The following is a 13455-nucleotide window of genomic DNA, read 5'->3' as shown; positions in this document are numbered from 1 at the left end:
GTCCTTTTGAGCTCCATGAGTAGATCCTGGCATGCCCCCTCGTTTGTTGAGACTGCCTCGGTGATTCTGGATGTCGCACATCCGAGGCTGCCTGACAGATGCCACGGGCACTGCGATGGACACTTTGTACTACATCCTGCATCTGAATTTCGGTACTCGCCAAGAATAACATGCGGTTGAGAAACCGACCAACTTCAGTCCTCGCCCGGGTACCCTTACCTGTAATGGACCAACAAAGTCAAATGCGCGGTAATAGAGATAGAACACCAAACTCTGTTGCTATGAAGAATCAAGAGGCATCGAATGTGGGGCACGTGAATGCTACGGAGCCGGTGTCTCAAAGCTCCCACAAGGGCACGCAAGCCGTTGATGGACTACAGATTATGGACACGGCACGCAAAATGCACTAATAAGCGATCGGTCGAAGGCGCTACCTTGTACCTGGCGAAGGCACCCAAGTAAAGCCAACGCAGTGCATACTGCAAGAAATTTCGCCATGCGGAGACCGTTGTCTCAACATCCCGCAAAAATGCACCTCGTACGGAAGCACAGACCAATATGACCGTTGTGTTGGTGAAAGGACAAGTTTGCTCCCTGTACCATGCTGCACCACCTGACTTGGCACAAAACTGGTGACTCGTGCAACAAACCCCTGCAGTATGAATGGAGGCCACATGGAGTCAGATCCACAACTCACACTCAAGACGCTACTGACGAGCAAAACAACAGTGTACTGTAGCAAGGCGTAATATTCATAGCTATCTAATGACAATCAACCCGTGGTATCGTCTTGAAATATAGAGGGGAAGACTAGCACCAATTTAGACAAGGAAGTCGCGCTCCACACTACGCAAGCCACAGATCAAATCATGCTCGAAGATAAGCGAGTGAACCGCGACAATGCTGCGCCATTGGAACAAAGTCAAATCTAGCCCGTTGAAACCTTGGCTACAACCCCTGTCGTGATCGACCACAACCCGAGATCATGACTCCTGAGCTCCAGAGCTAATCTTCGCGCTGGGTCCTTCCTCGCAGGATCAGATGGGGCACGTGAGCTCCGGGATACGGTCGTGTGAACAGAAGGGGAGTCCATGATGCGCCCACGTTTATTATTGCACATAGCTTACGATCATGACTCTAGATTGATTAGGTAGGCAGAAAGTCTACTCTCTAAAGATTACTCAGATACACTTCCGCCCATGCTTTTCGAACATTTCTGGGGCCGAAAACAGCTCGGTCACCGGCGCCTCGATGGGCAGCATGACCAGCTGTGGATGCGAATACCTTAAAATGCCTCCTTTTTCGGATGCTTTTTCCATGTCCTCATCATAGACTTGCTTTCATTCCTTCCTATAACCTATCAAAGAACGCGAGACTGGTGATTACTGTAGTCGATTGGGTATCGTGATGCTGAAAATTGCAAATCAAATCAAAAATGCCTCCTGTGTACAATCGCTTCGCTGTAAACAAACATGCCTTCCCAAAATGATCTTGCTCGTAAACTCTAACGTGGTGCTGGTAACCTTGAACGTCGCATGTGATATTCGTGGTATGAACATGTGACTCTTACTGCACAAGACTCGAAACGTGCATGCGGCTGTCTCTTAGTGATTCGGTCTGTGGTGTGAATAGGTTGTTGTAGCCAATATATGAGCCAGTGCTCAGGTGATGTGTTGGAGGCGAGCGTGACGTTCTGTATTCGTCAAGCCTCGAGCTAGGTGGCGTCAACGTAAGCTCTGGATGCAGTGGTGATAAAGCCATTTGCCCGTGCACCCCTTGGTAGTCGTAGGAGTGTGCACGACTGCCCTTGTACAACGATAGCGGCGTGGAATCTGTGTGATATGCGCTCAGACGAGGCGAGACCATTGTCTTTGGAGATATTGAATAGTTTGAGTGCGTATCCGAGACCAAGGAGGGTGTCGGTCTCGCAGAGACAGCTGGAGAGAACTCGCTGATTGCGGGAGATGGCAAAGGCTTCTCTAATGCGTGACTGAAATCTGCCGTCAAGGTTGACAGCGGAGGCAGTCGCAGTGGCGGTAGTCGGGTTGACTCGAGATCTCTCTGAATCTGGTCTCGGTGCATGCTTTGCTGCTCTGTTGGATAGTAGTGATTGGCTGGACTAACAGATGACTGCTGTACTGGCCGAGACAGTAGGACATCGCTTGCTGAGCTGCTCTGCAAACGCACCGTTGGTGGCTGTAGTGCCCGCTCGTTCCGCATGGACGATTCGGGCGCCGACCACCTGTTGTGGACGTGCAAAGAACTAGAAGACATTTGGCCCTGATGCGTAGTGACCCCTCGTGGCAGACCACAGTAAGACCTCTGCGGCATCGTGCTGGAAATTGGATGGAGGCGGTTGCCGATGTGCTTCAGGTGGTCATGCTGCGATGGAGTTCTCTTCCTTCTGTTCATGCTACCATTCCACCAATTCTTGACCGCATTGTCGCTTCGGTTGCCAAGCCGTCGAGCGATCTCAGCCCATCGCTTGCCCATCTCGTCCACAAGCTGCTCGATCACTTCGCCTTCTTGGGCAGAAATTGGCTCGTGGTTGAGACTTGGCTTCAAATTCTGATGATAGCGCTCACGACACTGCTTCGGCGAACGATGTTGCAATTGTTGCGAGATGCGTACCCAGTTATTAGGTCCTTGCGTCCGCACGAGCTCGATCAGCGCGCCATCTTCCTCAGGCAGCCATGGTCCGCGACGCGAAATTCGTGTCATGGCTGATGAATAACAATGCCAGAAGCACTAGGTCGGACTTAAATCAGAAGTTCGGGTTCCTTTACAAAGGTGATGGAATGGAGGAGCAGTTGGATAGTCGTTCTGTCTGTTCCTCCGGTTCACTCCGTGGCACTCTCAGTACAACCAGGAAACTCGTAACCATTGATTCTGATACCAGTTGATCCTTACAATAGCAGTCGAGATTGAAAGTGACCTCGAAGTGCCGCTGTATAGATGGCTTCGAAGTTCTGGACTGCTTTGTAGGGCGAAGTGCGCAAAAGAAGCCGGTGACCAGACCGTGGAGTCGTGTAAGTGGATTTGTAGTCTGCAGCCAGATCTGTATGCGCCAGAAGCAGTGCTTCGAAGACGCACAACCTCCGTATATAGAGTTCCAGATCTTTACAGTCGGGTCCAGGAGGAGGGAAGCTTCGATCGCATGCGGGATGGATCAGTCTTCTTTCGGCAGCAAAGAACAGACCAAGCTCATCTCAAGATACACTTCAAGATACACTTTCGAAGGACTAACCAAGAGTAATGAATGAATGAGGTGACCTTCGCTCCAGTACATCCACTTGAGGACCCATCGCTCCAGAGGCGTGGACGAGATGGGAAGGCCAGGCAAAGCTCTTTTCGAGTGGCTGTTTTGGTCGAATGCAGGCAGCATCCCTACAGTGGGCAAACGCAAGCGCTTGCTGGTGCCAAACGTTGCATGGCACGCTCATAGAGTCCTCGTAGATCCGGAGCCCACAGAACTGTTTAGAGTTAGTCGTGATGGCGATCGACGGTAACTCTATTAATGCCTGTGGAGACGATGCATCGTGCAGTGTCAGATTCCTGGCTCGATCGTGCCGACAAGTCCCATCCTTGTAAAGTTCGAAAGCACGGAAGTCCTTTGCACATAGGTTATTGCCAAGAAGTTCTGCTTGACAAATACACCCCTGTAGGTTTGAGCAGTGATCTTTTCGAATCCTTGGTCCAGCTTAGACGACTCTGGAGTGCCATTCAGCTATAAATTACGGAGTCCTTTTCCGTTCGGATTGGCCTGTGAGACTGTAACTCCTGGCAAGTAAAACACTGTAAGACAATCTCAAGGATATCTATGATGCATCACAGGCGCGTGCCGCAGTCGCATGGCCTGTTGGTACAGTGATCGAAGGCCGGTTACGGGAACATATCGCTTGACATCAAATCTACCGTACACCAGATTTGAGGTAGATCCGCAGCCAAGCGAGCAAGTCATGATTCGATGACTCGTCGGCACTACTGCCGAGTGCTGAAGCGTTGGAGGCACAACTTGGGGCTGCTGTCACTAAATCCCCATCAGTACGTTTATTGTGCAACCGCACAGTCCGCAACGAAGACATCAACCTCTGTTCCACTATTGTTTGCTGGTAACCGTTGTACCTAGCTAGGTGACACCCGGTAACCAGGTGTAGATGTTAGAGCGCCTGCGTAAGGATTATGATATTTTGTCTGCGGTCACGCGAAGAGCCAATCACGAGTAATCAGTCTTCACAACGAAGTCGGACGATTTCAGTTCCGATAGGCCGCTGACCGCGTTTCACGTCAAGAGTTCTCAGCTCATTTGCTGAATCAACGCGTGGAGAAGGTGCTGTACGACTGAGTGTTGAAGGACCAGACTGTTGCTGCTGTTGAGCGTGGAGTCAGATTGCGTCTGTGCTTCGAGCATGGCACCGCGGCGCTCATAGTGGGCTCTCACCCGCTGCACCTAGACTTACTTGGTAGCGAACCACAGGCTCGTTGGAAGTATGGAGCGACAACGGCTCCAAATGAGATGGTTGTCGTCGCCATAGGCTGAGATGCGCACCAATGATTTGGTCAGTATGCTCGTACTTACAACAGCAAGTCCGTTGTGCAGCAGGGATACCGTGGCTTCTGCTGCACAGTGCAAATGCGTTTTGTGGGACCCTGGCTGATTTATGTAATTGGGTTTCCCAATTGACTGGGTCATGCAGGCCAGATAAATCAGGAGCCGCAGGAGATGCCATAGAACGCAGTGCTCACACAGAAGTATCAGCATTCTACCTATGTTATGATTCATTCGACCTATTGAGTTAGTCAAATCCTAGAGGTATTCCTGGACTTTCAAACATTAGATTTGGGCTTTAAGCATCAATTCAATGGACCGGCGTGACATACAGCTGACTCAAAAAGACGTTAGCACATAACTTGCTGCGGGTCTGGCATATTCCGTCGCTCGAGCCACAGCTCGCTCGGCATGGAACCAGTAACGGCTGGAGGCGAAAGATCGGGATCCAACAACTCGGAGGAGCATAAAGTGACCCGAAGGAGTGCTAGCAGCATGCTGAAAGCCCGAAATGGCAAGCCAGACCACAGATTGGGAAGAGGACGGCTTAGTCGGATGTCAGTACATACGCCTGCAGAAAGAACGCAGCTAGCTCGTTGTGTCAACATTTATTCTGATGTGTTGGCAGCGACGATCCTGCGGTCGCGTTGACTGAGGTACAGTAAAACACGCCAATTGCGATGGGGGTGTTTTGCGGTTTCTTACCTTTTTGCGATACCCAGCCGCGCAGCGGAGGAAATTAGTATGGCGGTTTGCGATAATCTGGGTTTTGCCATATACGATACCATTTTCTGGTTAGTCACCACTATAATCTGCGATAGTTTTCTTCCTTTCTTGGCATTAAAGATCCCACTAAGCCCATTTAGACCCGCACTAAGATGCTAGCTAAGCCACATTACGCCAAGCCTAGTACGAAAAACCAATCTCGGCTAAGTTTCTTACACGTACTCTGCGATATCACTCTATTTACGATACTAATCTTCCCGAACCAACCCATCGTATTTAACATGTTTTACTGTAATTGCAATGCACGCTTCACCTGCCAAAATCACTTATGCGCGCTCTGTAGGATTTCCATTATTACGCCTGTTCGAGTGAAGCGTCTCTGCCTCGAACAATTTCCCAGTCATATCTCATCAAATGTCCGCCAAAGAAGCGCTGTGGATATCATCGCTTCAGTCACTAGAGCCAAATATCACCACCCTCACCAGCTTCCCATCTTTTCCAAGCCTCCCAGTACGCCTTTTCAAGCTCCCTGACCCACCGCTTAGTATCAAACAGTCGACTAGTCCATCGACCCTCCCATAATATTCTCCGTAAATCCATAAGGCGCCCTTGACCCTGTCCCGACGCCTCTCGCTCAGTACTGCTCGTATAGTATTTCAAATCCCTTGCAAGATGGACGGCGTGATCCTGGTACTCATCCTCGGACCTCACCAGTAATTCTCTTCTTCCCTCGTCTCCCTCTGGTCCTTCTGGCAACGCGCTGGCTACAATGCTGCTTGCCATGCGTGAGCACATCTTGTATTCCCAACGTGCCCATGTGACAATCGGTGTTCCTGACCAAATGACATCTGCTGCCGTAGTATGTGCATTGCATTCCGGTGTGTCTAAGAACAAGTCGACCACCGAAGCTCTGGTAATATGTGCTCCCTTCGGCGCGACATCCGTGAAGATGACTCGAGATGCTGTTTCCGGGCCAGCCCACTCTCTAGCGAAGCTCATGAGATTCTGCTCACCGACATCTGGAAACCGCAACAGCCATAAAATAGCATTTGGCACTCCGTTCAATATGCGTAGATACATCCGGAACGTGGAAGGATCGATCTTGTACAACTGGTTGAAGTTGCCTAGAATGACAGCATCATCCTTTAGCGTGGGAAACAGCTCTTTGCGCAGCTTCCATCGTCTCTGTTGTTCATCCCGCCATGCCTGCTCCCGGAGCTGCTTGTCATGCAAAGGAGGTGGCCCGAGTTGCGCATCGGGTGCACTCTGCTTATGGTCGACACAGAAGAACGACGATTTTGAGAAGATGACGTTCTCGGCATAGATCCAGTCTTCTGCATCTTCGATTTGAGACTTTGGTTCCAGCTTGTCCTCGATATCGATATTGTACCGATATGGAGCCAATGTCTTTCGTGACACAGAGATCTCGTCGGCATACACATAGTCGCACCACTCTGCGCCCAGCGTACCAGCGAAACCCATGAAGGACATGTGTATTGGCGCTGGACGTGCTGCAAAGACTTCATTCTTGGCACCACGAGTATAGCCATTGAGGTTGACAAGGATGTGGATACCATCTTCGACAATCCGATTGACGAGCTTCTCGACGTTCCAGGAAGATGCATCACGAAAAACAGGCGCTTCGCGCTCGATTTGCTGGCGATGCATAGATCCGTCTGAGGGAGTTGTGGCATAGCAGTAGGCTCGAACGTCCTTTGGGTTGTGAAGGCCGAATATTGACTGCATTAGATGCGCCAACGGATGATTGTTGAAATCAGAACTCACGTAGCCAACCCTGAGACAGGGATTTGGTGGCGAAGGTGGCGGATAGACAATTCGAGGTAGCCACGCCGATCTCATGGTTGACACAGAAATCCTCAAAGCATTTCGTTGTGATATCTGTCGAACTTGCCTCGCAGAAAGTGGTGTTGTAAAGGTGTGGAATGGCAGGACTGTCGGTGCGCTTGGCACAGGTATAGCAACCGGCAATATGGGTCGTGCATATCGCCTCGAGGGATACTCTTTGCCTTGTACATACCGGTCTTGATACCACTGCCATCCAATGCGCTTGATTGCTCTCTCGATAAGACGCACAAGTCGAGATCCTTCCCACTTTCGTCCTGCCCATGTTTGCAGGCCTTGCTGTATTCTGCGATAGAATTGCATCTGTCTGTCTCTGGATGAGTCACTCTTGATACTAGCCAATTGACGGCACATTAGCTCGATGACCTCGGGTGTAAGCATTCCAACACCCCAGCTTTCGCCTTCTCGAAGTTGCTTATCAACTATTTCGACAACCTTGTTCATCCATCCAGAACCCTTGCGAGCTTCATGCATCATACCTTTGTCGTCAACATGGATCCTGTCTCGTCTTCCGTCATCTGCCCAGACACCGCCACGACCGTACCAGTCACATACAGAATTTAGTGCTGTCGCGAGACCGCATACGGCTTCTGCAAAGTCAGGGTTCGCTTGGACAGCTCGCTTGTAATATTTGATAGCATCCGCTATTCTTCCCTGGTCTTTCACAGCGTTTGCCAGATTCGCCAGTGCGATGTCGAAGTTACCATCACAGCTGACAGCCGTCTCGTACATCTTGATTGCAGCCTGCAGCTCGCCTAGATCCTTGAGCAAACTTCCCAAGTTAGTGTACAGATGGGCATGCTTGCCATCGAGATTCAATCCATAGTTGTAGTACGCGAGGGCAAGAGCAACACCAGTGCCAGGAGCCACGCCGGTGTAATTGAACACTTGATTCTGTACCTGCTGTGGAAGAACCTGAACTATTGCGGTACTCTGCACACTGGCTAACAAGATGCCGACATTGTTGGCCGTCGATGGGCTTGGCTGCAACGACAGAGACAAGTAGTAGAGCGCCAATATCTCTCGTGTGCCCGGATTCGATGAGTTCCGGCCAGCAGGCTGATTACAGAGACCATCTTGATAGATCTTAGCTAACGATAGCAGTGAATTACTTGTCGTCGAAATGGCTGCTCGGTGGGCTATGCTTGTAGGCACGAATTCGAGCCCTGGTAGATTGCCAGAAGGTGGAAACATACGCTGCGAGATTTGCTGCGCTCTCTCGGGGGACAAAAGCACTGGTTCTTTGCTTTCTGCAAGCTTGGCTGCTGTGAAGGGATCAACGGCTGAGATGCAAGATTGCAGAATGCGATCAAAGAGACCTCTGATGCCGAGTCTTCTTTCGCCTGTTGCAATCAGGATCGCGTCTTCGAACGCTGAGGCTGCTCCTCGGTTGTTGCCGAGCGAGTAGAGCATATTGCCCTTTGCATGAATAAGAGCCAACAATCTACCATTGTCGACGGCCGAAACAGCGTAACCAAATGCACCAAAGCCTTGCGCCTGCTCTGAAGTCGTTGACGATTTGCTCCACCTTCGATCGACCTCAAAGTCATAATACGGTCCTTCCGCGGAACTGATAGTCGCGCTTGAGGCCCGACTCTGTGTATCACTGTCGTCCTCTACACCATTAATGCTTTGAGGATGGACAGGAAGTTTTAGACAGGACTCGATGTATTCGATGATGTCCACAGCCTCTCGCGTGCGATGGCTGCTCACAAATAGTCCGACCAGATGCTCAACTGCCTCAAAATAGCTTGGTCGAAGCTTGACGGCGGCAGACCATTGCTTCACAGCTTCCTCCCGACGGTCGAGAGCTAACAGTGTTGCGGCCAGATTTGACATAGCTTCCACATGGCGAGGGTCTTGTCTGAGCACCTTCTGATACCATGCCATGGCTCTGCTGTAATTGCCGATGCCGTATGCTAGACAGCCGGCCAAAAGCATTCCATCAAGCCATGCACCCTCATTTTCGTGGCAGAGCGCCTCGACGGCGTCCAGGGCTGAAACAGCATTGGCAGTTGACTGGTAAGCGCTCTGAGTATAATCTAGGGGGCCGAGGCCGAGATGTTGAGCTTGTGAGGACGTCGTCGAAACTGGGACGTCCGGTGTGAGGATAGCATGAGAGCTACCGTTGTATTTCTGCGTACGACCTGCGGCGACCCCAAAGTCCGATGAACGTCGCGGCATTCGTATGGCCGTTGATGGTCGGCTTGACGTGTCCAGAGCCTCCTGAGCTCTTGCATCGTTGAGATTGCGGATATCCCGAGGCTGATACTTGCCACTACTCGATATGGATGATTCGGTATAGTGTGACACAGACCGCTGTGGAGGTCGAGGAAATATAGCAGGCTTTCCTGCCGGTCTACCAGGGCCCGTAGCTCCGGGCTGTTGCTTTGTTAGTTTCGAGTCTCGCGATATTTGAGCCAATAGTTCAAGGTAAACCTTGTACGCCCAAGAAAACGTTGTATCTCGGTGAGCGATCCTTTCTGATGCTGGTGTTGGCCGAAGTGTATAATCGTCCGGATACTCTGAGTAGCCTTGGGTCGGGTTCTCGTACGGAGCCGCAGACTGAGGCGAGTTGTAGGTTTGACCATAGTGTAGGTTCGGTACATCCAGAGCATTGGATATGCGGTCGTGGAAGGAGGGGTAAGGAGCGTATGCATCGCGCGGCGGCAGTGACTGCAATGCACGTACACCTTGAACCATTGTAGGCTGTGCCTGCTGGAATTCGTGGTAGGGCTCATCGTAAGACGTTCGTTGAAAGGCTGGGTCCTGACCGACAGTGTTTGACGATGGATTTTGGCCAAGGTCTCGACTGTGACGATAGTGGAAGAAGCGGTCATCACGCATTGGGGCTGGGCGATAAGGGCTAAAAGTACCATCAGGCCAATACGGCCCGTAATATTGTTGACCAGCAGAAGCGGTAGGGTTGAAGATAGGCTGCAAGGCGGACGGCAAGACGGTTGGAACCTGTGACCGAGCAGCATAGTATGCTCTTTGACTGTTCGATCGAGGGACGTTCTGTGTCATGGTCGAATCGAGGCCACCTGGAAAGCTCCACGCGGGTTCATACTGGGCTGTGTTTGATCTGTGATGACCGCGATTGCCAAACTCCTCCCTCCCTGCTAGCATCCTTGAGGGCTGCTCATGCCCATATTGCTGCCTACCACCAAAATTCGTCTCACTGTGATCTTGGCCATTCGGCGACAATGACAAGAGCAAGTGCTTTGGTGCCGGCAGCCGTAGAGATTCATCGATGTTAGCGATGTCTAAGGTCTCATATTGCCTGCCATGCGGGGTCTTGCGCTGCCTCAGCAATTCATGTTGAGCGTATGTCAATCCTCCAGAGTATGAGCCAATACTCCTCGCGTACGGTCTTTGCAGCGGTAATTCTTGGGACCATGTTCCTCCATTCTGTCCAGACTGAGCGTTCGCGATCGTATCTTGGTATGGGTGGAAAGCCATGGGATTCCGTGTGATAGGTTGTGCCAGCATTCTTTCCCTGCCCAACTCTTCTTTCTGGTTCCTCGGTCACAAGTCGGTTCACAGCTGAACACTTTATTTGTAACCGTGATGTGGGAGTGGTTTTGAGCACGATACGTGTGCTATTGTGCCTGAAGAATCAAGGCCAGGCCGATGACATGTGGTCAACATAATGGTGTTATACAGTGCATAAGTGACGAAGTGTCAAAGTGAAGGTACTATTCACTTTCGATGTCGCGACAATCACGATTCGCTTGCTGTCTGAGAATGCTTAGACTGCGAGTGTTTTCAGCGGGTCCGTGCTTCGATCAACGTGTTTGCTGACAGTCAAAGAGTGCTGTGGTCCTTCACGAGAAAATCGGCCTGAAGACCTGGTATGTGGCTTGTTCCCTGGACGTGAACGTGGACGACCCTCTGATTTGTGACGCGGCTTTGATGCCTCAAACACGGCAGGCACAAAGTCCTGCTCGCCTTATAATTGCTTTTGCGGCGCTCGCTGTCAGATTGAATTAGGACGTATCTTGTTTCGGCTCGGAGTACTAGGAATAGGTAGGATGCGATAGGGAGCGACGTTGGGTTTGTATCCGTGGTTTTCTTTTACGACGATGGACACTGCTGAGCAGCGACAGAGATGAGAAGAAGCAAGATGTCTCTACAGCCATTTTCACGGTGGTGCAGATTGGTATTGAATTGCATGGATACGATTGTGGTGGAATTGGCCCTGCTTGCGCCCAAGACGACTCCAAACAAGCATCGGTGTCTAGTGGCTTGCTAGCAGCGATGTGTCATGAACGTTTCGATCCACAAGATGTCCACCAAGAGCAACCTTGGCCAGGCTGGTGCACAGAGTTGCGGCACACTTGTCCAACGGTGGCTTCCATCTGTCTCCATCGAGGCTGCTTCCCTGCCGCCGTCTCAGCCCTTACATGCCTGTCCATGCCCGAGTCGCCTATCGCTGCAGCCTTTTGGACATCGTCAGCGCCACGTCTGGGAAGGACTGACGCCTCATGGTGCCATGGTGCCCGTGGTGCCTCATGTCAGCTTTGTCAGGTTCTACTTTATACTGCAGGGCTGCTTTCGCCGTGACTTCATCCTGTACTGGACGGATGGATGGGCAGCGGTGACTGCTGGAACTTCCTGCCGAGCCTCCTGCTTGGAGAGTAAGTCCGCATCAAGTGTCCGTGTGCAACTACTACAGGGATCAAGAGCAAATAGCATGTCTAGCATATTCGGAAAGCTGGTCGATCTTTGAGCTATTGTTTTGGCAGAACATGGAGTCCCCACATCCAGCCGAGATGGTGTGTCCATCGAGCTGATTTTTTCTATTTAGGAACACCACGGCGGCCACTGAAGGAAGGACTCGCTTGAGCCAGACGTTTGGGCGGCTTGGTTGCATATTCGTCTGTGCATCCATGCATCACGGCGGCTGTCTTGCGGCACGCCTCGAAGCCGTCATGGCGCAGCCGAGATCAATCATATGGCAAATACTGTCAAACTGTCCTACCCGATCACCGTTTGATGGCTGACACGTTACACGACCGGAGTCAATGCTCCAAAAGCTTGGTTTAGGAGAAGCAGCATCCCGAATGACATTCTCGTGCCAATGCGGCTATTCGCATGGCTTGAGGTAGCCTTCCGTGTTTCAATCGTCCTGCAATGTGGTCTAACTTACAGGTGTTTTGCAGTATCGAAAATGTAGACACAAAATGATGGACCACTGCACCCACGTTCCAGTGATGGAACAAGGATGCCGCGGTGAGTAAAGTGTCGATGGTTCGTCAATCTTCCTTAAAGCTCAAAATAGGCCTTCGTCTTGAGTTGGTTCCTTTGTCCGAAGACAGCAGGAGTGATGAAGGCCAGAGTGTTGGCAAGGTGGTGAAAGCAAACAAATGAGATGTGGATGAAGGAAGGCAGACCGGGGCTCAGTGAAGTGATTGCTGATCGCTCAGCGGGGTATCATTTTGTCATTCATAGTATTCGTAATTCATGAGCTAAGCTGGCATTGGAGCTGCTTCAGCATGAAGAAAATTTCGTATGAATATCGTCGACGAAGACTGGAATACTTCATCTACTCTTCGGGGACTGTGCGAACGTTAGCAATTGAATAACTTTGGTAAGACTGAACTCACCGTCAATGTTGCCGTCCTTGATCTCATCAGAGATGTCCTTTGGACTTCTGCCGTCAACCTGGCAACCGACGCTGAATGCGGTGCCGAGAATCTCGAGCACTGTACCCTTCAACTCCTTGGCCAGAGACTTGTTGGCACCTCGCATTGTGCGGGCAATCTCAATGATTTCGTCGAGAGGGATGGACTTGGAGTGCTTGATGTTCTTCTCCTTCTTTCGGTCACGTGGTGGCTCTTTCAGTGCTCGGATGACGAGAGACGAGGCGGATGGGACGACTGAGACAGCGGCTTGTCGGTTTTGGATCGTGAGCTTGATGGTAACTCGTAGACCCTTCCAATCTCCAGTGGCTTTGGCGATATCTTCACCAACCTTCTTCGGCGACAGACCAAGGGGACCGATCTTTGGAGCTAGGGTAGCTGAAGAACCAACTTCACCACCAGTGGCTCGAAGGTGGCTGCGAGGAGGTTAGCTCGAGGGAGTCGCAGAATTGTGATTGAACTCACATGATCTTGATCTCATTGGGATCGAGCTTTGGAGCTGATCACATGTTAGCGCCTGGTCGACACATCTCAAGGAGGCGATACTTACGCATGGCGAATGCGAAAGGTAGTCTGCCTGTCTTGAGGTATATGAAAGTTGTCTTCGTGAAGATACTACTGGGGGAAGATTCCAACGTGCGCGTCTGCGAAAATAATCCACGGCAAACGCAG

General features: G+C 51.0%; 3 protein-coding genes across 3 annotated transcripts; all 3 read right to left on the bottom strand.

The window, feature by feature from the left end:
- Positions 1–1566: 1566 nt before the first annotated feature.
- Positions 1567–2721, bottom strand: PMZ80_006742 (uncharacterized protein; the record flags this gene model as incomplete). Its single annotated transcript, XM_064875153.1, has 1 exon — positions 1567–2721. One exon carries the CDS (start codon positions 2719–2721, stop codon positions 1567–1569), a length of 1155 nt encoding a protein of 384 aa, XP_064729553.1.
- Positions 2722–5731: 3010 nt separating this feature from the next.
- PMZ80_006741 (uncharacterized protein) lies at positions 5732–10600 on the bottom strand (the record flags this gene model as incomplete). The annotated part of the gene is made up of 1 exon (XM_064875152.1): positions 5732–10600. The coding sequence occupies one exon, from the start codon at positions 10598–10600 to the stop codon at positions 5732–5734; it is 4869 nt and encodes a 1622-aa protein (XP_064729552.1).
- A 2086-nt stretch (positions 10601–12686) lies between these two features.
- RPL12 (60S ribosomal protein L12) lies at positions 12687–13337 on the bottom strand (the record flags this gene model as incomplete). The annotated part of the gene is made up of 4 exons (XM_064875151.1): positions 12687–12700; positions 12748–13199; positions 13249–13282; positions 13334–13337. The coding sequence occupies 4 exons, from the start codon at positions 13335–13337 to the stop codon at positions 12687–12689; spliced, it is 504 nt and encodes a 167-aa protein (XP_064729551.1).
- Positions 13338–13455: the final 118 nt, after the last annotated feature.

This window comes from Knufia obscura (assembly GCF_036327395.1).
Source record: "Knufia obscura strain CCFEE 5817 isolate CBS 148926 chromosome Unknown scaffold_7, whole genome shotgun sequence".
NCBI lineage: Eukaryota > Fungi > Ascomycota > Eurotiomycetes > Chaetothyriales > Trichomeriaceae > Knufia > Knufia obscura.
Note: the sequence above shows the minus strand (reverse complement) of the source record. Positions and strands in the feature narration are given on the sequence as shown.